Raw genomic sequence first — 25,134 nt, 5'->3', positions numbered from 1 at the left:
AAAGACCTTTCAGTGTACCATTTTAGAAAGGTCTTGAAGAGCCCTCTAGGAAATACTCTTTATTTAGAGTTTTTTTTTACTCCTAAAACAGAAATCTCCAATACAATGACACATCTGGGTCAAAATGTACTGTCCAAGAAAATGAAGTTTCTTCACTATGATTTATACCACAAACCTTCTTTTAAACAGTATACAAATTTCTCTACAACTAGCTCAAAAGTTTTAAAAAGAATAAGTTACATTTATAACTGCATATTATTGTAGAGTATCTGTTTATCACATTTCCCTATTGTTTGCCATTACCTTTAGAAACAGCATACTGCTAAGCATCTTTGTACATATGTGTGTCCAATTTTTTTCTATTCTGGATTCTCAAGTATAGCATGATTTTATATTTCTAATTAAATTATACATTTACAATTTGATCTGAATCAAAATCTAGGATATCTGCTTCTGAAACTAGTAAGAATTCTATAGATACCAAAAGAGAATCTTATGTCATCCTTCACCCAGCTCTCTTACTGACTCCCAAGGTATAAATTACTAGGACAGATAATAATGTTAGAGCTTCTAATCTTCAGATGGGAGTAAAAATAATTAAAAATCACTTTGCATTTTATTTTAACCCACATGCAACATTCCTGAGTGAAATCTATGAGCCCTATAGCATTTGTTACTTTTCCTTATTGGGAATCACAACACATGATTCAACATACCTGGGAATGTAGTCACTGGAGTACCTGTACATTTTATCTGAAAGAGATTCAAAATAGATGGATTAAAAGAAATTTGACATACATTTGTTAAATCTTGTACAGAGGGTTTTTACAGCTTAGCCTCAATGTTAACATCTTTGATCAAGACCCTAGGGGCACTGCTAATTGAACTAGGGATTGAAATAAAGATAAAAACCTCCTAATGGGCCCAATCAGATCCTTCTAATTTGGAATGAAAACAATGCATCTTGGAAGTGATGTACAGTTCAGATATATGGCCATTTACTCAGGAAAAACTAAGCAGAGAAAGTAGGACCCTTCATTCCTCCCTCTCTTGTGGTTCTGGTCTACTATGGAGCACAGCTGTACTTCCTACCTTTAAGTTCTATGAAACACCTCTGCATCCTTCTGGTAAGTTTTTCTCTTTGCCTATGCTGGTTTGAATAAGTTTTTCTTCCTTATGAAAAAAAATAAGTAAATAAAAAAGAAAAAAATCCCTAGAAGACAGTCATAATTCCATTTCATCTATAAGATACAAACAGTTGTCAGGAGAAATGAGGGTCTTAGGGAGAAGAGCTCTGGAAAAAGTTGGAACACAGTCTCTAAAATTAAAACAGTACGATGTGTTAAAAAAAAAAAGTTCTTTTTTCTCTGCAGAGATGAGATTTACCAGAGATGTGATGTAGGACAATACAATTATGAAAAAATTTTGTGCCAAATGTCAGTAAGTAATCCACTGTTGAATTTTGAAGGCGGTAGTTCAAAGACAACTAGAACGAAGTATTTTTACTTCTAGTTAAATACATGAACTCAAAAGATATTAGAAAATATAGTTTTCAGAAACTTTTAAATGAAGGCAATGCATTAATAATGAATTACTGAGGAAAATTAAGGGATAGTCAAAAAATTCAGTTTTGATAATTAAGATCAGTATTATGAAAAAATCTGTTATTCATTAATAAATTTTCTTTGTTGAACTAGATGGACGTACATAGTAATATGTTTACCATATATGAATTGCTTATTATTAACTTGGAATTAAATAAAAACCAAAACCTTGCAAAAGGTATTCATATAAAAAAGAAGACCAGTACTATCTACATCTCTGACAATCACCCATTTATAATAGTATCAGAATGGTGATCCTTCAGCTATAAAATATGACAAATGCTGTGTTTCAGTAAGGAGCTAGCAATAACATTTTCAAATAATTAAGTCATTGAACTACAAAGATTATTTTCAGTTAGATTTATGTGTGACAAAGTTGAGTTATTCTCTAGAGAGGTTATTAACTGTTAAGGAAACATTAGGAGAACAATTTGTGAAAACAATCACATTAATGGATGAAATGGACATGTCACATGACAATGTGTTAGGAAGAATTCTGTGAAGGACCAAATGAGGGAAGATTTTGCAGAGCATATTGTTAAGCTGCTTTCAGACCAAAAGTGATGAATGGAATCCATTTGGGATATGGCAGGGTACATGTGAAACTTAGTAAGTGTAGAATATAATTGTCTTAACACAATAACTAAGAAAATGCCAGGAAGGCTATGTTAACCAGTGTGATGAAAATGTGTCAAGCTGTTTATAAAACCAGTGTATGGTGCCCCATGATCGCATTAATGTACACAGCTATGATTTAATATTAATGAAAAAAATACACTTCTAGCAGAGAGAAAATGTTCTTCCATGAAATGCATATAAAAGATGGTTACTTTCAACCACTTTCAGATGAGTCTTGAATGTGAATGCACCCAAATATGAGGAGGAGCTGGAAAGGTCTAAAAGATGTTGCATGTACCAGGTGCAGTGGCTCAGGCCTGTTAATTCCAGCACTCTGGGAGGCCATGGTGAGAGGATCGCTTGAGCTCAGAAATTTGAGACATGCTCGAGCAAGAGCAAACCTTGTCTCTACTAAAAATAGAAAATCAAGGCTGGGTGTAGCAGCTCACACCTGTAATACAAGCACTCTGGGATGCTGAGGCAGGTGGATTGCCTGAACTCAGGAGTTCAAGACCAACCTGAGCAAGAGTGAGACTCTATTTCTACTAAAAATAGAAAAACTATCTAGGCATAGTGGCATACACCTGTAGTCCTAGCTACTTGGGAGGCTGAGGCAGGAGGACTGCTTGAATCCAGGAGTCTGAGGTTGCTGTGAGTTAGGCTAGTGCCTTAGCACACTAGCCTGAGGCAGTAGCATGAGACTTTATCTCAAATAAATTAAAAATAAATCTGTAGATTGCTTTGGGTAATGTAGTCCTTTTAACAATATTGATACTTCCCAGCCATGAGCATAGTATGTTCTTTCATTTGTTAATGTCGTTATTTGTACTCAAAGAGCTGTTTATGCAGCTCAGTTCACAACTGCAAAGATGTAGAAACAACCCAAGTGCTCATCAACCATGAATGGATTAATAAACTGTGGTATATGTATACCATGGAATAATTTTCAGCCATTAAAAAGTATGGAGACTTTGCATCTTTTGTATTTACCTGGATGGAGTTGGAGAACATTCTCTCAAGTATCTCAAGAATGGAAAAGCAAGCATCCCATGTACTCAATACTAATCTGAATATAGATCAACAACTACTGGCCCACACAAGAGAAAAACAATTAAATTGAGGAAGGCAGGGAGAGCCCTCATTAAGTTCCCATCTAGCAGGTACAATGCAAGGGTATATGGCACACTTCCTTGGTGAAAGGCTAGATGACAACTCTGACTTTTTGGACTTTAGGTTACATCATTTGCATTCATAAGGTAATCATACGTACCCTCATATTAGCCCCCCAAAAATAACAAATAAATTTTTTAAAAAAAGTAAAAGAAACTATTGCACAGTAGCCACAAGTTAAGGGAAGTTCACCAAAATCAGCAAACTTGAGAAATATAAATGATATCAATCAGCATAAGAAGAAAAATAAGTTAATATAGATCAGAAACTTATAAACTGGAAGATAAGACATAAGAGGTGTTGTTTTTTTCCTATATGAAGAAAATGTTAATACTCAGGTTACTATTTTTCAGATTTACCTGGAATTTACATTTAGTAAAACTGTAGCCTGATGTATTATGGAAGAAATTCAGGGTTAAGAATCAGAAGACATGGATTTGGCACCAATTATGCAATGCATTTGCCATGCAGAAACATGTATATTACTTCAAAATTCAGATTCTGTTTTTTCCAGAAGTAGAATTGATAATGCCTGTGTCATGGAATAGATGGGGAAGATAAATAAGATAATTTTATTAAAAACATCTCATGAAATGGCTAAGTTTGTCATTATATATTCTAAATACATATTATATAGTAAGCCAGAATATAATTGTGCCTGCCTGTTTGGGGAAGTTTCTTTATTAAATGAGTTAACTGAAAATAGGCTGACATTATTAATATGGTATTTTAAAGTTAAAAGATTTATAAGTAAAGCTTGATTTGAAATGAAATTACTAAATCTCACTTTTGTCAAAAGAACTGTCATCAGCTAAGTATTAATTGGAAAGAAAACATAAAAAATAATTTAAAAATAGTTTCAGTGCTTAATAAGAGAAAAATAAGGTATGGAGTAAACTATTTCCCCCAGGTTAATATTTTTTAAATATAACATAGGATTTTTCTATTAGAGATATTTAAAGTATAAATGTTGGTGACTAGAAAGTGTACTAATGTAAGTGTAAAGGTCAGAAGGAAAATATAGCTGGATGTATTACCAGCAGAAAAAAACAGGACAAAAAAAGTAAAATCAAAACTTTTTGGAAGGAAATATGGAGAATCCTCAAAGAACTCAAATTAGACCTCCCATTTAATCTTGCAATCTACCAGAGGAATCTACCCAAAAGAAAAAAAATTTATTTTATCAAAAGGACATTTGCACTAGATTGTTTATCGCAGCTCAACGTACAATTTTCAAAATGTGGAAACAACCTAAATGCCCACCAACCCAGGAGTAGATTAATAAGCTATGGTACATGTAAACCTTGGAATACTATTCAGCCATTAAAAGAGATGGAGACTTTACATCTTTTGTATTGACCTGGATGGAGTTGGAACACATTCCTCTTAGTAAAGTTTCATAAGAATGAAAAAGCGAGAATCCAATGTACTCAATTCTAATATGAAGGCAGTAGATGATCTAATACACGCCCACATACGAGAAAAACTCAATTCAAGAGTTGGGGGAATGAGGGAGAGGAGAGGAGAGGAAGATGGGTGTGCTCCATTTAATAAGCACAATGTTAGGGTGTATGGCACATGTCTCAGGGCGGGACACAATTATAAGAGAGACTTTACCTAACAAATGCAAACATTGTAACCTATTTCTTTGTAGCCTCAATTAACGGGGGGAGGCGGGTGAGGGGGGAAGCTTTATGGGCAAAGAGAATTAAAATCAATTATGCAGGATACAATATAACAATGCTTAGATGGAAGGAAAGGGGACTAAACCAATGTGAAAAATGACAGTATGTAATAGGTAAAGGAGCACCTGAAATGGGGCGTGAGACGTTCCAGGACACTCACTCCATGTTACTCTCAGGATGTAAATGTGTAATCTGGAGCTGGGTGATCAGGAGTGCGATGCTTTTTGTTTTACAATCCTTCCTAGAAGGTTAATAGAATATGATCTCTTTAAAAGGGAGGACTACTGAAAATCTCAGAGGTTACAGCTAAGAATAAAGGTCTGAGCTGAGGCTCCTGAAAAGAGTCTGCTGGTCGTGAAGGCTCTTAAGTTTATTTAGAAATAGCTGGTAGATTTAAAGGTTGCCTAGTGATTTCCATGGTATACAGCAAAACAAAAAGTATGCCCTTTGCTATAAAGCAATTAGGCACGCAAGATGGTGTGTGGGAAAAACCAGGTGCGCCTTCACAGTTCTCTCCTGTGATTCAGATGCAAACCCTTGTGGTCAGGTTTGTAGTTGAGAGGGTGTGATGCAAACGTATTTGCTTTTATGTTTTCCCCTTTAGGGCATTCGTTCTCCTATGCACTATTCAAGAAAAAAACAGCACATGATTTAAACTCCATAATAAAATCTTCCTAATACATTTTCAGTGTGAAAAATGTGCAATAATTTTCTAGTAAACAGGAGATGTACTGATAGGACTTTGATGTATGAGCTGACCATACACTTGTTTATCCTTCTCAGAGCAGAGAGGAAGAGTTACATAAAGATATTCTTTGGATTTAAAGGAAGAAAAAAGCTAATGCATTCCTATCACAAAAAAAATAAAAACTATAATCCTCCTAAAGAACAGATTTGGACAAAGAATCACATAAAAATGAAAGATTTATTTTGTGGGGATAAGAGAACTCCATTTCAAAGCTTCTACCTAACTGCTACAGGAAAACATCAAGGAGAGGCTTATCTGGTCTATCTGATTGAATTTGTAGATATTGTATTGTTGCTAGGATGGAGATTTTTCTTTTGCAAGCTATTTAATACACCAGCAAAACTTATTCACGGACTGCTCCCCAAGGTGGAGTCATATCTTGCAAGTTTCTTAGCCACAAAAAGTCACACAAAAATGCAAACATGAAAGAGTTACATAAGGTCAGATACTGGAGCATTGCATTCACAGACCAAGCAGCCGAAAAGCTGGCTGATATGATAGAATCTCTTCTAGTCTTCGAGTCCTGAGAAATAAGGCAGGGACAAGTCTTTGTGAGAGGACTGGGAAGGAGTCAGTTTGCAGAGCTAATCTCAAAACTACCTGAAATCTCTGGATGAAAGAGAAAGATAGTATTAGATTTACTACTAATACCTGTAGAAAGATGTCAGGAGAAGTTGAGGCCGTGGGAACAAGCTGCAGAGAGGAAGTGTGGAGGTGGGATGAGAACAAAGGCCATTCTAACAGCATTGATAATGGCCGCTCCAAGGCTAGTCTTGGGTTTGCACACGAATAAAGTGCAAGTCCCAGGGTTGTGTGCTCCATCTAAGGAGGGCATGTCATTGCTTAAATAAAAGGATTTGTGATAGGCTAATGTTCAGAACCAATTCCATGAAAGCCTACAGAAAATTCTCTGAAATGGACCTGAACGTGACTTACATGAACAAGACAATTACTGCTAAAGCTTAGGGTGTTGCACAGACCCATTAAATAATGAGATGGGGGAAGGAAGTGAAGAGAGAGCTGGAGAGGACCCAGAGGGCATAGTGATGGCAGGAGCAGCGAATAAGCCAGAGGAATGAATGTTTACTAAAATAATAGATAGTAAAATTAAATGGGATGGCAGTTGGCCATCAGAGGTCCTTAATAATTATTTGTGGAAGAGAGGAAGGAAGTACTAGAGCCACCAGATATCATGATATGGGCTCTAGGACTGACATACTGAGTCTCCAGAACTGTAAAAAGGTGGATAGTTAGATATTGATCATATTTGTTTAGGCAGATAGATAAAATTTTCACAAGAACCCCATGATCAGAACATATTTCCTACATGCTATAGATAGTGAAACAGACTCAGGTAAGTTATGTCACTTGCACAAAACACCTTGCAAAATATATATATTTTCACACACATAGTCTTACTCCTTCACCCTGGGTAGAGTGCTCTGACATCATAGCTCACAGCAACCTCAAACTCCTGAGCTCAAGCAATCCTCCTGCCTCAGCGTCCTGAGGAGCTGGGACTACAGGCATGTGCCACTATGCTCAGCTAGTTTTTCTATTTTTAGTAGAGACAGGGTCTTGCTATTGCTCAGACTAGTCTTCAACTCCTGAGCCCAAGCAATCCATCTTCCTTGGCCTCCCAGAGTGCTAGGATTACAGGCATGAGCCACCACATCCTGCCTCTTGTTAAATATTGAACTCACATTAGATTGACTTCAAAGGTATATTATTAAAAAAATTGAGGTGCCTGAAATTGATTTGAAAAAAATTAATTAATAAATATCACTTATTATGTCCTATTTTTTCTTTTTTTTTTTTGTAGAGACAGAGTCTCACTGTACCACCCTTGGATAGAGTGCCGTGGCGTCACACGGCTCACAGCAACCTCTAACTCTTGGGCTTACGTGATTCTCTTGCCTCAGCCTCCCGAGCAGCTGGGACTACAGGCGCCCGCCACAACGCCCGGCTATTTTTTTGTTGCAGTTTGGCCGGGGCTGGGTTTGAACCCGCCACCCTCGGCATATGGGGCTGGCGCCCTACTCACTGAGCCACAGGCACCACCCCATTATGTCCTATTTTTAAAAATGTTTTCCTTTCCTCCCCCAGTACTTTTAGTTAGGTTACTGCCTTTTAGCAACTATCTTTTTAGTCAACTTAACCATTACATATATAAGCTACTCCACAAAAGAGTTTGCATGGTGGAAAATCGGCGCGGACATAGATAAATAAACTTCAATGGTCAAAAATGAAAATTATAAAACCTGTTCACATTGAGTTGTAAAGACTAATACAGCCAACTACTTTGGGGGCAGAAATAGTAAGTCAGTAAAACAAGACAAGTCCTGATCTTAATCATATTGATAAAAAGTGATTCTTAACATCCACTGTTCAATGTAATCATAAGGCTGAACAAAATGACAATTTAAGTAGAAAATAAATAGGTACATTTGCTAGATGAAATTTAAGTTAGACACTGGGGAATCAAGTTAAACGTAACAGACTGCTCCTCTTTACTTGGTCTCACAAAAATTTAAAAAAGATATTGGCATCTAGTTCAGATGCTTGTTCTTCTCCTGGCTTCCACCTTAAATCGTTTCACCTCTCTAGCCCCGAATTCACCTTTTTTTCTAATTTATCTATATTCACAAGACATCTTAATGAAAAAATTAAAATATAGTCAAACTATTCTATAAAGAAGTGCTGCTCTTAACTCATTTTTTTCTATAAAAGAAGGAAACTTTGTAGTAGATGTCTAGTGATGGAACATTTGTACATTTGACTTATAAAGTTTGTTTGAAAATGTTTTATCTTTAAATTAATTGCTGAAAGCACTGTGATTGAAAAAGAATTGTGATTGAAAAAGAATTTGAAAATGTTTTATCTTTAAATTAATTGCTGAAAGCACTGTGATTGAAAAAGAATTGTTAGCCTGAAATTTCACTTCAGGTATAGAACTGATGTTGTATAGATCCTCCCAGAGTGTTGGGTTTCCAGCTGAGGACATTTGGTCAACACTATAAAGACAGCACGTGCTGGTAGAAACTATTTTGGACAAAGAATTAGAAAAACCGGGTACTTCTCTTTGATTTTGCCATTGAATAGATGTATGGCCTCAGCTAGGCCACTGCATTTTCTAGTGCCTGCTTTCTTTTTTTTTTCCAAACCCTGCAGGACAATAAAGGCCTTCTTCTTCACATTTTATATTAGAATTACCAACACTGGAGAAGATATTTCTACAAGGATCAAGGACATTTCCTGCAATGTGGCCATTGTTTTAAATTAGCTTCAGGCAATTTTTCTTGGACACGTGTCTAACTTAATTTTGTTACCTTCATTTTATTTCCTTTTATCTATTAAAGAAAGTGCACGTCGCATTCTTTTATCATTATTTAAATGTTCTGTTCCTAAGAGTTTCTTGTTATTAAGACACCTCCCAGCATCGGTTGAACTCTCATTCTTCCATCCGCTCTGTACTTGACACAGATGTGTTAATGCCTACAGCATGTAAAGGTTGTTCCAGTTGCTGGTTTATGCTCTTTCAAGCACGGCACAAGCACGTGAAAGGCACATGGTGAAAACAGCCGCCCAACCTGTTGAATAGTAAAAGTGACAGCGGCACATACTCTTCACTGACCCCCGAACCCCTGGGAGAGTTTGAGAACAGGCCATGGCTCAGCCTCCTGCTTTTCCTGTCCCCTCTGAGCACACCCCTGCCTGCAGCACTTGAGAGGGTCTGACTGATCCTGAGGACACTGATAGGTTGAGTGGAATCTTACAGAGCTGTTCTTCCCTTCTCTCACTATGCATCACGGAGAGCCTTAATGGCTGCTTCAAAATAGGCTACAATTTCACGTGCTGTTCAATTGGAGGAGGAAACAATGGTTCACCAGATAAGCTCTTCCAACTCCACACCCCAAAACAGAGAGAGCGATAAAGCTAAATTGGGGAGTTTTTTCACATTTCTAATATAATTGCATTCCTAAATTAAGAGAAGCCTCATGGTGAAAAATGATTACCAGATTCACCACAGATAAGAATATCCTAATGAATGACATGTCATGAAATTGTCTACTTTCATAGACTTTCCGAGTGACTCCACAGTCTCTATTCAAGCAGGTACCATGTCGCTATTTGTCCAAGTGTCTTACCTTGTCGCTGCTTTTCCAAATAGTAAGAAATGTTGAAGATCAGTGATATGACCAGAGCCAAACCCAACAAGGCTAGAAGTCCCCAGAGATAAAAGGGGCATCCGGAATTTCCTGGAAACAAAAGTAAACATACCTATAATATAATAGCTGCTTACCCATTTATTTTGGTCTAGCTATTTATTGGCACAATTAAGGTGAATGAATTTATTCATAATGAAGGACAGATCCCCTGCCAGGATGTGAATTAACATTGGTAACTCCTTCTCCTTTTTTAGAGACAGAGTCTTACTTTGTTGCCCTGGGTAGAGTGCCATGGCATCATCACAGCTCACAGCAACCTCAAACTATTAGGCTCAAGTGATCCTCTTGCCTCAGCCTCCCAAGTAGCTGGGACTATAGGCCCCTGCCACAATGCCTGGCTAGTTTTTCTATTTTTTTTTAATTAAATCATAGCTATGTACATTAATGCGATCATGGGGCACCATACACTGGTTTTACAGATCGTTTGACACATTTTCATCACACTGGTTAACACAGCCTTCCTAGAATTTTCTTAGTTATTGTGTTAAGACATTTATATTCTACATTTAGTAAGTTTCACATGTACCCTTGTAAGATGCACTGCAGGTGTAATCCCACCAATCACCCTCCCTCCGCCCACCTCCCTCCCCTCCCTTTCCCCTATTCTTAGGTTATAACTGGGTTATAGCTTTCATGTGAAAGCCATAAATTAGTTTCATAGTAGGGCTGAGTACACTGGATACTTTTTCTTTCATTCTTGAGATACTTTACTAAGAAGAGTATGTCCCAGCTCCATCCATGTAAACATGAAAGAGGTAAAGTCTCCATCTTTCTTTAAGGCTGCATAATATTCCATGGTGTACATATACCACAGTTTATTAATCCATTCATGGATCGATGGGCACTTGGGCTTTGTCCATGACTTAGCAATTATGAATTGAGCTGCAATAAACATTCTGGTACAAATATCTTTGTTATAATGTGATTTTTGGTCTTCTGGGTATATACCTAGTAGAGGAATTACAGGATTGAATGGCAGATCTATTTTTAGATCTCTAAGTGTTCTCCAAACTTCTTTCCAAAAGGAATGTATTAATTTGCATTCCCACCAGCAGTGTAGAAGTGTTCCCTTTTCTCCACATCCACGCCAACATCTCTGGTCTTGGGATTTTGTGATATAGGCTAATCTTACTGGAGTTAGATGATATCTCAAAGTAGTTTTGATTTCCATTTCTCTGATAGTTTTTCTATTTTTAGTAGAGATGGGGTCTCACTCTTGCTCAGGCTTGTCTCAAACACCTGAGCTCAGGCTATCTACCTGCCTCAACCTCTCACAGTGCTAGGATTACAGTTGTGAGCCACTGTGCCCGGCCCCACTGACAACTTCTTTATAGATTTCAAAGTGAGTATTAGTGATAAGCTCTGAATTCAGCATGAGCAAAAGAAAGCAACATTTCTCATGTTTATGAAATTAAAGACATTTTTAGTCTGGCTATTAAAAGACGACAAATGGTATCTGGTTATAAAAACTTTTGTTCAGGCGGGTGGGGTGGTTTATACCTGTAATCTCATCACCTTAGAAGGCTGATGCAGGAGGATGGCTTAAATCTAAGAGTTTGAGGTTGCTCTGAGCTAGGCTAATGCCGTGACACTCAGGCTGGGCACCAGAGTGAGACTCTGCCTCAAAAACAACAACAAAAATAACCATACACCAAAAGCCTTTTGTTCAAAATCAAGAACATTCAAATTACCAAGAATAATTTGCTATACATTTTCTCTTTCTTTAATCCTCAGACTATAATCATACTTTTTTGTTATTTACAAAAACCACATGTTTACTTCCACAAATTTCAGAAATATAGGATAATGCATATTGGAAAAAAACAGTCATTCTGGAATCAGAGTAACCCAGGTTTATTACTGGCCACAGGGAGCTTTTCTCATATACTATGTAGAGCCTCACGAATGTATAATGGAGAGTTAATTATGCCTCTCTTTCCCCGGGGCCTAGGCAGGGCCAGGATTATCAGTATCATCATCCTTCATCTCCACATCTTGTCCCACTGGAAGATCTTCAGGGGCAATAACACACAGGGAGATGTCATCTCCTGCGGTTATAATGACTTTTTCTAGAATGCCTCCTAAAGGACCTGTCTGAGACTGTTTTGCAGTTACTTATTTTTGTTTAATAAGTAAAAGGAGTACACTGAAAAGTAACAATAGACAGTAAATACATAAACCAATAATGTAGCCATTTATCATTATCTGGTGTTATGTATTGCACATAATTGTATGTACTATACTTTTATACAACTGGCAGGTCAGTAGATTTGTTTACACCAGCATCATCACAGGCACTTTAGTAATTTTTGTGCTATGGCATTACACGAGCTACAAAGTCAATAGGCAAAGGAATTGTTCAGTTCCATTATAATCTTATGGAGCCACCATCATAAATGTGGTCTGTCATTGATCAAACCATCATTATGTGGCACATGGCTATGTAGAGAATAGTGACGATTACACAGCATAGCATATTATAGTATAACTTCCCTAAGAACACATTGTGCATCTAATTTATTATAGAGTTGACCAGAAAGTCACATTGCTTAAAATCAAGCATGAATGAACGCATTAATAATTTACCTTTGGCCAAACTGGACTTATAACTATGCTTTTGAATTAGTCCAAGCTATAATTATTGAGTAGACTCGGGGGCCTTGATCGTTCAATCTTCATGCACTAAAAGGATGTGATCCTGCCAATGTGATCCAAGTGTGAAACTCCTTGGATCTACCCTGAATGCAAGTAGAATGGGCTTTGATGACTTTCTATTCTGGGAAATGTCCCGGTTATGTTTCCAAAATTTCTTAAGAGAATGTCAAGACTTCTATGTCACTGATCATGAAAGCATATACTCTGCCCTAAAAGGTAACAGAGTTGAACTTCAGGTAATATTCAGAAAATAAAATCTAAAATTCTCTCTCACCCTTTTTATTCTATTCCATGTTTCACATTTTCTGCCTTTATCAGGGCAGAATAAAACATGTTTCAAGAAAAAAACCTAAACATATAAAGCTTATCATTGAATTTGCTAATTATAGGGATACTGTGGACTATAAAATATTATTTACTATATTATTTGATGTCAATGATGTAATTGATCATCTATCTTTGATACATAACCTACTTTAAATAAATTTCTAGGATTATATGATAATCCCCTTATTTCCCCTTATTTCCTTTACTTTGACTTCTTTCATTATCTTTTATATTCTTATATGTATTTCTAATATCCTTCTATCTGGGAGAGGGGCAAATAAATACCTAAAAAATAATAAGTAATCCTTGGAAAAACTAATAAAATCAACCTCTTTTTCTCTTAGTGTTTTTTTCTTTCCATTTCAGCATCTAGCGGTTATTAGAAACTCAACAAATACTTAAAACATTGCACAAGATACACTATCGGACTGCAAAGAAGTAAGCAGAAAGTCCTTATCTTAATTTAAGAATTACACTGAATTTAGCTATAAATCATTTGGATAAAATTATATTTCAAATAGAGATTTCATTTTTTAGATGAAGGGAGAATTGAAATAATTATATTAGTCCATTAATTGCTGTAAGATAATTTGTTATCTGCTACAAAGAAACAACCAAATCAGCATCACAAGCCTACATGTTACCCAAAAGGCTTTAGGGAAAGCCCTAATAAATTTCATGAAATAACCTCCGCAACACTTGGGCCACACTGTACATTCCCTTAGGGCTGTGTTTTATCATTGACTCTAACAGTAAATACCTCTCACATAACCAACTGGAGGCCTTTTAAAACACAAGCTACATTTTAAAATGTAGGGGGATGGTTTAGGCATATGAGTGGGTTAGATTCACAGGGTCTCCAGTTTTCCCCTGATTTTAGGAGTCTATGATTCCTAACACTTCTGTTTTTTAAGATTTTTTTTTTCCTTTTGTAATGTGATCTGCATTTTAAGTAGGAAGATTTTTATTTAGAAGATTTACATTTCACAACATTCTTGATATCTTTTGTAATTTTTGATTGCCAACAATAAATACCCCCATACTGAAAACCAAAAGAGAGCTGAGCATAGTGGCCCATGCTTGTGGTTCCAGCTATTCAGGAGACTGAAGTAGGAGGCACCCTTGAGCCCAGCAGTGTGAAGCCTTCCTGGGTGATATTGCAAGACCTTGCCTCTTTAAAAAGAGAGAGAGAGAGAGAAGGAGGGAAAGAAAAAGAAATTACACATATAAAAACAGTAGGTATTACGCAGCTAATGATGGAAATTTTTGACTTTAATAACAGATCTCTATAAATGTTCACACACACACTTTACACCTCCCATTACACAGTAAATCTAAATGTGCAGTATAAATATCTCCATATTCCTGTATCTACTTAGCAAAGACAGTGCCTCTTTTAATACCAGATATGCAGAGTGCTTAAAAATTCTTGCAACCTTTAGCATCATTATTCATTAACTATAATTACTTTCATTTATATAGCTTTTATCAATTTATAAAGAATTCCTATGTAATTTGGATTTAGCTATTTACACTATTAAAAAGCCAAAGGCCTTGAGCAATTATTAGTGAGGCGATGAAAGCTAGGAAAATCATGATTTAAGTTTCTATCTAGCTTCCAACTGCCCAGGGCTGAAAGTGGTGGGTTTAATTATAAGACCTCTAACTCCCTTAAAGCCAAGAGTTATTGGCAGGCACTGTATTTGGAATTCACAATTTCATGTGCTCTGGACAGAAACTGGCTAAGCAAATACAATGTCTTTCTACTAGCAGGGTTGATTTACATAGAATCCTTTATTTAAATAATTAATAGAAAAAGTAATAAATATGCCATAATTGTTTCCACTTCGGGCTTTTTTTAACTGAGTGTAAGTGTATACAGCGCACAGCAGATAGCTTCTCTTAATGGCTTCCCTTGGCTTGTATACTCTGCCAGAGCAGTGAACATCTCTTTTCATTCCATAAACACGTATATTTATTTTAGGCACCCAGAAGTTTCAAAGAAAAGTAGTGATATTATGATTTCCATGGATCTGCTCATAAAGTGAGTTTTTTTTTTTCAACTCAAGGATGAGGAAAAAAAAAGCATATCCTTGGTGACTTTTTGGATGGGGCACCATCAGTATCCAGGCCCATCCTCCCCATCAATAAAAGGTGTTAGAATTATAGATATTAGCATGGGAGAAGGCTCTCCATTCCACACTTTCAAGTAAATAACATACTTTAAGAAATGCAAAACATGAAGTATGCCGATCTTAAATGAGTGTCTATTATGAACAGATGTTTAGGGGGAAGTAAATGGTGTGTGTTTGGGGAGTGGGCTATAACTGGGAGAGAGAAAATGGCAATAGTGGCCTTGGAATGTGTGTTTCAAACCATGTGGACAAAGGGGGAGTAGTCACTCACTAGTTGGGGGTTGGTTCTGTGCAAATCACTGAACCACACTAGCCCAGTTGTAAGTGAAAGCTCAGAACTTCATTTGTGGGACATCAAGGCCACCCTCCTCCTATACATCACGATTCCTCTGAGCACGTACCCAACTTAATTGTATCAAGTACACATACGGGACTGAGGTGCGGGGAGATGTTAAGAGAGGATGTCATGATCTCTCCAATGCTGGACACATTGTTGCTTTTATAATTAAACTTCAATTGAGATTGGATTGGATTCAGGAAGTCCTACTGGGATTAAAGTGCTATCAAAATTCCTTCTGTAGATGAACTTCTTTTTGTTTGTATTTAGCTGCCCCATTTTATGTATGTACTTATTGTTTCTTCTTAGAGAAGCACCTTAGTATGATACTTTGAACCTGGCATGATTGTGTGCAATCTTCTACCCAACAAAATAAACCACTATGTTTCTTTTAACATAGTATGCCTATTCATTTTTTCTCTTTCTTCCTATTAATTCAGGAATCCTGGGAAAACCAAATGAAATTAAAAATGCCTAGAAAAGTGCTCAATAATGACATATATTAATGACTTAACAATTTGTGGGCATTTATTTTTCAAAGCTGTGATCTTTAAGGGACAATCTTTCTTGGACTGACTATTTTAAAGTTATTGCCCAAATAACTGCCAAATATTACCCAAATTAAATGGAGAAACGTTGCCTTTCACCTACTGTTAACATTAATTTTTGACCTGAGTTTTAAACATGATTCATAAGTTAGTCTTACCTAATATGTAAAAACTAGCTTTCATTGTTCTCAAAAAAGATGACTGAGGAACAAGAGAAGACAAAAGCAGAGAAAGACAATGAGAATCCTTTATAAAACAAAACAAAACAAAACAATGTGTAAAGAAATAGAGAATTATTGTTAAAACTACATTGATAGCCTCAAGGAACTGCTTTCACTAGCTGATTCAGCTATTATTGATTTTACATAAACGTAAAAACATGGCAGGAATTAAGATCCCAGCAGAGTTACTTATGAGAGAGTGACTACAGGCATTTAAGTAGGGAAAAAAAAAAAAAGAAAATATTTGGGTTTGTGTTTTTGTACATTGTTTTACTTTGCATGGGTAAGTAATTTAAAATTATTTATACTGGAAATAATTTTGCTTTTTTATATATTTAAATGTATTTTCTTTTTAATTTTATCTAAATATAAAAAAATACTATTATCTAATTATCTTCTTTCATATTAAGTTTGTTTTGCTTCCTTTCAACTTTTAATGGCTATGAGACTTTAAGGGCAAATACTTTATTTCCCTTTTGTGAAACTGTAAAAGGTCTCAATTGGCCGTGGAAGACCACCTGTGTTACACCTCAAAGGAAAATATGAACTACAAAATTCTATGGAGGATATTTTATCAAATACTTTCAAAATTTAGAATTAATTAGTTTTGAAAACAGTTGAACGTTAGATTCACTGCCTCCAGCTCCCTCACCCTTCCTGAGGTTCCTCATCATCATCAGCTCAAGACAATTGTACATACTACTGCCATGTCCATTTCTTGCAAGGCACCAGCAAACCAGACCAACTGTTTTTGTTTTTGGCTAACTTACGCAGATAAAACGAGGTATGACAATCATATGTCAGTTTCTGCTCTGGGTGATTTATGGAATCAATTGATTTTAAGATTCATCAAACAAAAGACTGGAAGTAAATTCACAGAAATTATAATACTGCATATAATATTGTCATTCCATAAATGGCCCATATAAATTGATATTTAAAACATTATAAGCAAAATAATTAAGCAAAAGATGTAATCAGACAATTCACAAATGATAGAATTATAAACAGTTTAAACCCTCATGCAAGAATGTTCAATTTCATTGTAATCAAAGTAATGCATGTTAAACAATGGGTTAGCATATTATGCTTATGAAATTAGTAAAGGTTTTTTAAATGAGACCAGCTTGTTAAGGAGAAGCACTGCTAGGATGAGAGTGAATTGGCATCGCTCTTGGAAAAGCAATTTGGCACTAATGAGACAAAATGTTCATTATTCAGTAATTCCAATTCTAGAAATCTTTCCTAAGAAAATAACCCTCAATATAGAAAAAGCTGTAGAGTTGTTCATCTTTCTGCCCTTTATATATATATATATATATATTAAAAAACTGGATACAGAATGTCTATAAATGACTAAACTATTAATAGATGTCACTTTTGTGCATTCACTTGCAATGATTAAGCAGAAGTTATAGCAAAGGAAATTATAGTGATGTTAGCGAAAAAGGCTGTATATATGATTTGATGTATATGATTCTTTCAGTTGTCAAAATCAAACTATGTATGATGTATAGAAATGAAAGTTGAAAGGAAATACAACACAGCATTTTAGGTTTATATGGTGATAGAAAATATTTAAGATTTTTAAATATGTATTTCACCGTTCTCCCACTTTACATAACATGCATGTTTTCTCTTACCACAAAAAGATGTCTATTTAAGGAATAAAAAGTACACAAAAGAACACAGGAGAAATGAACCATCCACATGGATTCACAACAGTGAATCTCCTAAGAAGGAGTCATCCTTCACGATCCATTGCACAAGCAATTGACTTTTCACTGGCCTTTTCAAACTGTCATCTCTCTGAAAGTTGACAATTGGATTGATTGCCAGATAGTATAGTGCCTAATCTCTGAAGAATTAGAATGTAGAATTAGAATTAAACCTATCCTCCTTAATACCTAAAGACAACTAAATATGATCAACAAAAGCTTCTTTAAAAATAATAAGAACTTCAAATGGCATCATTATCAACAAACATTTATTGAACAGTTACAACTAACTTTATATTAGAAATTACTGTTTCTTTGTTCTTTCAAAAAAAAAATTATCAACTTACACTCATCGGTGTATTTCAAAACATGTTCTAGTTATACTAAAGCCTAACTCACATTTTAAAAAATTGTGCTAATTACTTTGCAAATATTAAAAGATTTTTTTGTTAGGACTTAGGAATTATTAAGTGAATTGTTTGGCATACAGACGCAACAAATGAATTAAAAATGCCACTCACCTGACATGCTTTTTTTCCAGGAAAGTCCATATGTAACCGTAAGGCAAATCTATGGATTAAAAATGCTTTCACAATTTTTTTCTTCTAATTGATGTCACTCTGTTGGGTTAGAAGCAGCATGGCAGCAAAACTTGTCTTTATCAGTGCCTCACTTTTTTTTCTCTTCTGTTTCTTAAAACCTTTTGTGTGTACTTTGTTCAGTTACAAACAGGAAATGTGGCTTCTGAAGTTTTGATCTGAATGCAGTAGATGTAAATTGGTGTGTAAAGTGGGAAGAAAAACTCCCACAAACCTCCATTTTCTGGTAATTGAATTGTTACCAATATCTGAGTCTAATTTAAAAATAAACAAACGAAAGTATGAATTAAACTAGGAGGGATCTTTCCTATTTCTGGAGCAAACACAGGAATCTCCTTGTAAGTGCATTAAAATGGAAACAAAATAAAACATACAAAACTAGTGAGTGAACAGCAACACCTCTGCGTAGTCAACTGTTGTGTTTGGAGACATGTTGGCGGTCAGGGAATTAATTCCATCCCCCTGGGAGACTAGATGCCTACCTTATTTCCTGCCAACACTCACCCAGCCAGAATAAGTCCCTCTGCCCTATAAAGTGTCACCTGGCAATTTTTAGTTCCAGTTTCAACTGCCACCCAAGAGCCTCAGTATCAGAAGTTCTTAAAAGCTGGTATACATAAGTATGCTATGTGGCAATAGTTTAAAATGCATTAGTTTAAAATCCTGAGCCCTACTTTATCGAAATATTTAGGGTGAAGCACTGGAATATACATTTTAACAAGCAGATTTTCCTGGAGCACAGCGGAGTGATTACCTGATGGTTTAAGGGGGCAGTGTACATCCTAAATGCATGAGTGAAAACCTAGGCTAACAAATTTGAACAACTTCCTGACTCCTCATTGCTGTAATATTTTTGAAAGTGTTCTGTATTACAATTTTCCTCATTCCTTAAATCTATATAACCAAGAGATATAAAAAGATTGTCCAGGGTCATATAGAATGTCTGTGTCTATGCATGAGATAGCTCCATAGATGTTTAAAATTTGCCAGAAAAAAAAAAATAAGACAGCTTTTCATTAAATATAGATGGCTGAGCACACAAAGACATGGCCAGAGTATAAGAAAAAACCACGGATATATGTTTGTTATGAAATACATTAGTGAGTGCAGAGATTTGAATGATGACTTCATGAGCCATGTCCAAATAATAAATAGGCATGAGGCCTCCGTAGTGCTTTTTAATGAGATGAGTTATCAAAATGAAGTTTAAGAGATAGCTGGACTAAGCAGAAATGCTCTGACAAGCTGGAAGCAGTTACAAATGTTGCAGGAAATTTTGGGGGAGGTTCTGATAGGCACCTGTCAAGAAATAAGAATTTTAAGGACAGCAAAATGGAGGTTTTTCTTGTCAAAAGAAAATGAAAAACATGTCAAAATGGCAGCTGCCACTCAAGAGTTTCAGGAAAACAGGTCACGGAGTGCAGAAAGAGGCCCAGTTTTTCAGACTTTGTTTATAATCATCTATAATTTTTACAATTAATTTTTATCACTACAATGTATTTACCTAAATCTCTGTTTGTGTGTACAGGTATATAAAGCTGTGTGTGTGTGTATGTGTGTAGAATCCAAGGGGTTCCAAACTGTTTAGTAGATATTACAATATACTTACAAATGTATTTATCTATTGCATAAACTGTTTACAATAACATTCACTACTTTTATAATCAGAATACAAGATGCAACCTTATTTTAAAGGCTATTAAGAATACCTCCATTTTATAGAAACAGACCTCAATGCTGTGTAATTTTTCTTTAGTGAATGACTCATTAGTCATATTAAAGCCAGTACAAAGTAAGCAAACAAATTTTTATGAGTAAAAAGAAGGGAAAGACCACCTGTGCTATCAATTATGCTGTTTTAAAATGTAAAATTATTCAAAATTAATTATGAGGTTACAAATGTATCTGATTAGGCTATACTAATGATTCTGATTGAGTTTAGACTATAAGCTCCTCCAGAAAGCATAATTATTCAGATGAAAGGGAAAAAAGTGAGATAAAAGCAATAGAACAATGCATAGATTTGGCATAAGATTCTTTGATCTTTTTTATTACATTAATTATGCCTTACAGATCCAGAATTCTTGAAAAAATTGAACACAAAAATTAAAGAGTAGATAACAAAAACTTTAGAACTAGTAGAGAAAAACCTCTGATAGCAGATATAGTCTATTTTCCTACTTGTGAGAGACTTCATTATCCAAGTTTTCTGGAAGACAGCAATTTATATGATTATGCTGGTTTCTATGTGATGTCTTAGAGGCAATACTATCAGCAAAGCCAAAGCATTCTGAGAAATTTTATTCTTAGTTGCAACACAACTGCTTCAAACAAAATAGAACCAGTTTATTTCCTATAGAACTTCTTACAACTTTAGTTAGCTAATACACAATTTCTCTTTTCAAGAGGAGGATATATTATTTAGTATTTTAAAAATATTATTATACACTAGTAACATCTCTTTATTTATAAAGCATTTGGCAGAACTTCTGTTATGGTTTATGCATTGTAAGAAACACTGGATCAAGCAACTTTTTCTTCCTGTTAAACTGGCCTCCTCCCATATTCAGGGCCTGGCTTACTTGAGAAACACCATGATAATATCAACTTTGTCACTTGAACATGAATTGTTATCATTAGAGATGGTTTTCTTAAGATTAAAAAGGAATGAACCCTTAATATTAAAATGCCCTAGGACAACCAAGGCAATTATCATCCTCAGAATACACAGTGAGTCTAGCTCAGTGAATCCTCTGCCAAATAAGACAAGCAGCATATTAGCTATGATCAAAATAAAAGATTTTATGCTAGACGATTGCTCGGAGAAGGCAAATTTTAGTTGGAGACCCTAGAGAGCAGTAATGTTGAGTGGAAGCAGCAACAATAATGTACAATGAAGCACCAGTCAGGGTCCTGGCTGGAAATAGATGCTGAGAGTTGAATAAGTTGAATGAAGGGACGATACACAAAGATGCAGGCAAAGCTAAGAGGAAGCACGAGGAAAAGGGAAACATCCTGTGGCTAACAACAGGGGTAATCAATGACCACCTCCAGGCTTGACAGTATTAGACATGTACTGGTGACTGGAACCCCATGAGATATATAGTGAAAGAGAAGGCTGCCTAACAGGAGCTAGGGCTCTCAGAAAAAAAAATTAAAAATCACAGCCACTGCCAGGATCAGGCAGGAAAGGAGCTGTGGGGAAAACATCTTGTGCATTTTCCTCACTGGCCAAACTCAATATGCCCTGATGATGCATTTCATGGAAGTCAGGCTCCCATGGCTTGAAGAGGAGTGATGAAGAACAGAGAATGGGCCTGTATTGATAAACACATGAGTAAGAGATATAGAGTGAACTTAATTTTAGGTAAGTTCCTACCAAATATGGACTTCATAATTTCATAAATAGACTCATACTCCAGAGCACAGAAGAACAACTAAGAGTAACATATTTTTGATATTTTCAACTGGATTTATCAGGTAACTTTATTGGTCCTAAAATAATACCTAAGATGTCCTAAATAATATGAACTTAGTTCTGCATAGTAAAACTGAAACTCAAAATAAAATTTATCCATAGATTATATAAAAATTATAAAAAGGTGGATATAATAATGGAAGCTATACGTCCACCATATTACCATTTTTAACTATCTACCATTTTTAACTATCAAAATTTACCAGAGTTTCAGAAAGATATAAATCTTAAAAGTTAAAAGACTCAAAAAGAGAACAAGAAAATAATAAGGCCAATGTGGTAGATGGTTAATACTTAACAAATCTAAATAAAAGGTATATCATAATGTTTTGTATTATTCTTGTAATTGTTTCATAACTTCTGAAATAATGTCACAATAAAATTTTGAAAATATATGAAAATTTCCTAGCACAGCATCTGGTAGATGTGAAATGTTCAGCAGATACTAAATGTTGATGTTGTCAGCATTACCCTGATAACAAAATAAGAAAAGGCAGCTTAAGAAAAGAAATCTATAGACAAATTATTCTTCATAAAAATGAAAAAATTCTTAACAAAATGTTGTCAAGTTTAATTCAGGAATATATTAAAAGGATAATATATCACAACCGAGAAATGCAAAGGTGGTTCAACACTAGAAAATCAATCAGTGTAAATCACCAGATTAACAGACTAAAATCAAACAAATGAAAAATATGTGATCATCTCAATAGAAGTAGAAAAACTACAGCAAAACCTCTTAAGACCACCCAAAGGACTGTAACAATCTTGTTAATAGAAGAAGGTGGTCAACATAAGAAACTAGGCCTACTATAATGGTATGCACAAGTGGTACATGTTCAGTCTGAAAATTAGGTCAACTTAAGGAGGTGGTCAATGGTTGGAAGATTGTCAAGTATGGCAGTTTTACTATATTTGGGAAAATCCCAATATCTGATTTTTAAGCAATTATATGTTGGCTAGGCACAGTGGCTCATGCCTGTAATCCCAGCAAGCATTCTGGGAAGCCAAGGAGGGTGGATTGCTTGAGCTCAGGATTTCAAGGCCAGTCTGAGCAAGAGCAAGACCCCATCTCTACTAAAAATAGAAAAGCTAGCCAGGCGTTATGAGAGGCACCTATATTTCCAGCTACTCAGGAGGCTAAAGCAGGAAGATCACTTGAGCTCAGGAATTTGAGGTTGCTGTGAGGTGTGATGTCAGGGCACTCTACCCAGGATGATAGAGTGAGATGCCATCTCAAAAAAAATAATAATAATAAATTAAATGCTGAGGGAACTAGAAATAGAGACTTCCTCAACATAATTGAGTACTTACAATAAATCTAAAACTCACATCATTCTTATTTATTAAATATTGAAAGTTTTCTGCCTAAAATAGGAACAAGGAAAGAATATCTATTCTCACTACTTTAATGCAACATTGTACTGGAGGCTCTAATTCAAATAATAAGATAAAAAATATTAAATTCCTATGTATTATAAATAAAAAAGTAAAACTAGTTTGTAGATGACATGATTCTGTGGAATGTACGAAAAAAAAATCTTCTAGAACCAAGTATAGCAGTGTGTCAGAATACGTGATTAGTATACAAAAATATCAGTTTTATTTTTTATACTAGTAACAAAAAATAGAAATTGAAATTAAAATTGGAACAAAAATGAGATCAGCAGGTTTTGAGACTAGAGATTGACAAGAAAACATTTTGTGGAAAATTTTTAAATGGTAAATTTTCACTATAACTAAAGTATATCTCAATCAATCTCATTTAAAAACACTAAAATAAAAACAAAGAATATGTAAGTTCATTTTGAATAATATGCAAACAATTGAATACATGGAAAGGGAAAACTATTCTTAGAATAGAATACCAACTAAAAAATGTAGAAAAAAGGATGGAATTTAAAAATTTACTATTCTTAACTATCAAATTATGATTCAGAAAAATACTGTCAGTAGATGTTAACCTAGTAGGTGAATGATTGATGAAAAAAGAGATATTAACCTCATCTCAAAATGTCTCCCTACAATTTGTTTTTAATTTCAGATTAATGTGGGGTACAAACAGATTCCATAGTTTGTATTTATAAGGTTAAAGTCTGATTTGCATGTGTGTCCCTTACTCAGGTAGTATGCCATATGCCCTTGCAATGTATCCACTGCATGGGAATTTACCCAACCTCTTCCCCTATCCCCAACACCCTCTGCTTGAATTTCATTGAGTTTTTCTCTCATGTGAGCATGTAGCTGTTAATCTGCTAGTTCCAGTTTAATAGTGGATATATGTGGTGTTTATTTATCCATTCTTGTGATACTTCACTTAGAAGAATGGTCTCCAATTCCATCCAGGTGCTGCAAAAGTTACATAATCTCCATCTTTTTATGGCTGAATAATATTTCATGGTGTACATATATCATAGTTTATTGATCCATTCCTGTATTGAAGGGCACTTGGGTTGTTTCTACAGCTTTGTGATTATGAATTGTGCTGCTCTAAACATATGAGAGCAATGTGTCTTTATGGTAGAAGCCTCCCCCCCACCCCTTTTGGGTAAACACCTAGAAATGGATTGCAGAATGGAATGGTAGGTATACTTTTAGGTCTTTGAGGAATCTCCATACTGGCTTCCATAGAGACTGCACCAGTCTGCAGTCCCACTAACAGTGTATAAATGTTCCTTTCTCTCTGCATCCATGCCAGCATCTGTTTTTTTGTTTGTTTGTTTTTTACTTTATGATATAAGACATTCTTACTGATATCTCAGTTGGTTTTGATTCACATTTCTCTGATGATTAGAGAAGATGAACATTTGGTATCACTTCACTGGACTTCAGAGTATATTACAAGTCTACAGTGATCAAAATAGCATGATATTGGGATAAAAATAAAGACATAGACTTATGGGACAGAAAAGAGAACCTAGAGATAAAACCAGCCTCTTACTCCATCTGATCTTTAGCAAAGCAAACAAAAACATACACTGGGGAAAAGATTCCCTGATCAATAGGGAAAACTGGTTAGCAACATGTAGAAGATTGAAACTGGATCCACACTTCTCACCACT

General features: G+C 35.3%; 1 protein-coding gene across 1 annotated transcript in view; it reads right to left on the bottom strand.

The window, feature by feature from the left end:
* LOC128568068 (T-cell receptor-associated transmembrane adapter 1) overlaps positions 1 to 18,683 on the bottom strand; it is a 34,805-nt gene extending 16,122 nt beyond the window's left edge. The window contains exons 1-3 of the mRNA XM_053565746.1: positions 18,517 to 18,683; positions 9,974 to 10,084; positions 717 to 753 (exon numbers count right to left, since the gene is read on the bottom strand). Coding sequence (XP_053421721.1) covers positions 717 to 753; positions 9,974 to 10,084; positions 18,517 to 18,523 — 155 coding nt within the window. The 5' untranslated portion in view covers positions 18,524 to 18,683. The remainder of the gene's footprint in view (positions 1 to 716; positions 754 to 9,973; positions 10,085 to 18,516) is intronic.
* Between the last annotated feature and the right edge of the window lie 6,451 nt (positions 18,684 to 25,134).

This window comes from Nycticebus coucang, chromosome 16 (genome assembly GCF_027406575.1).
Source record: "Nycticebus coucang isolate mNycCou1 chromosome 16, mNycCou1.pri, whole genome shotgun sequence".
Lineage (NCBI taxonomy): Eukaryota > Metazoa > Chordata > Mammalia > Primates > Lorisidae > Nycticebus > Nycticebus coucang.
This window is presented reverse-complemented; position numbering and strand designations above follow the sequence as displayed.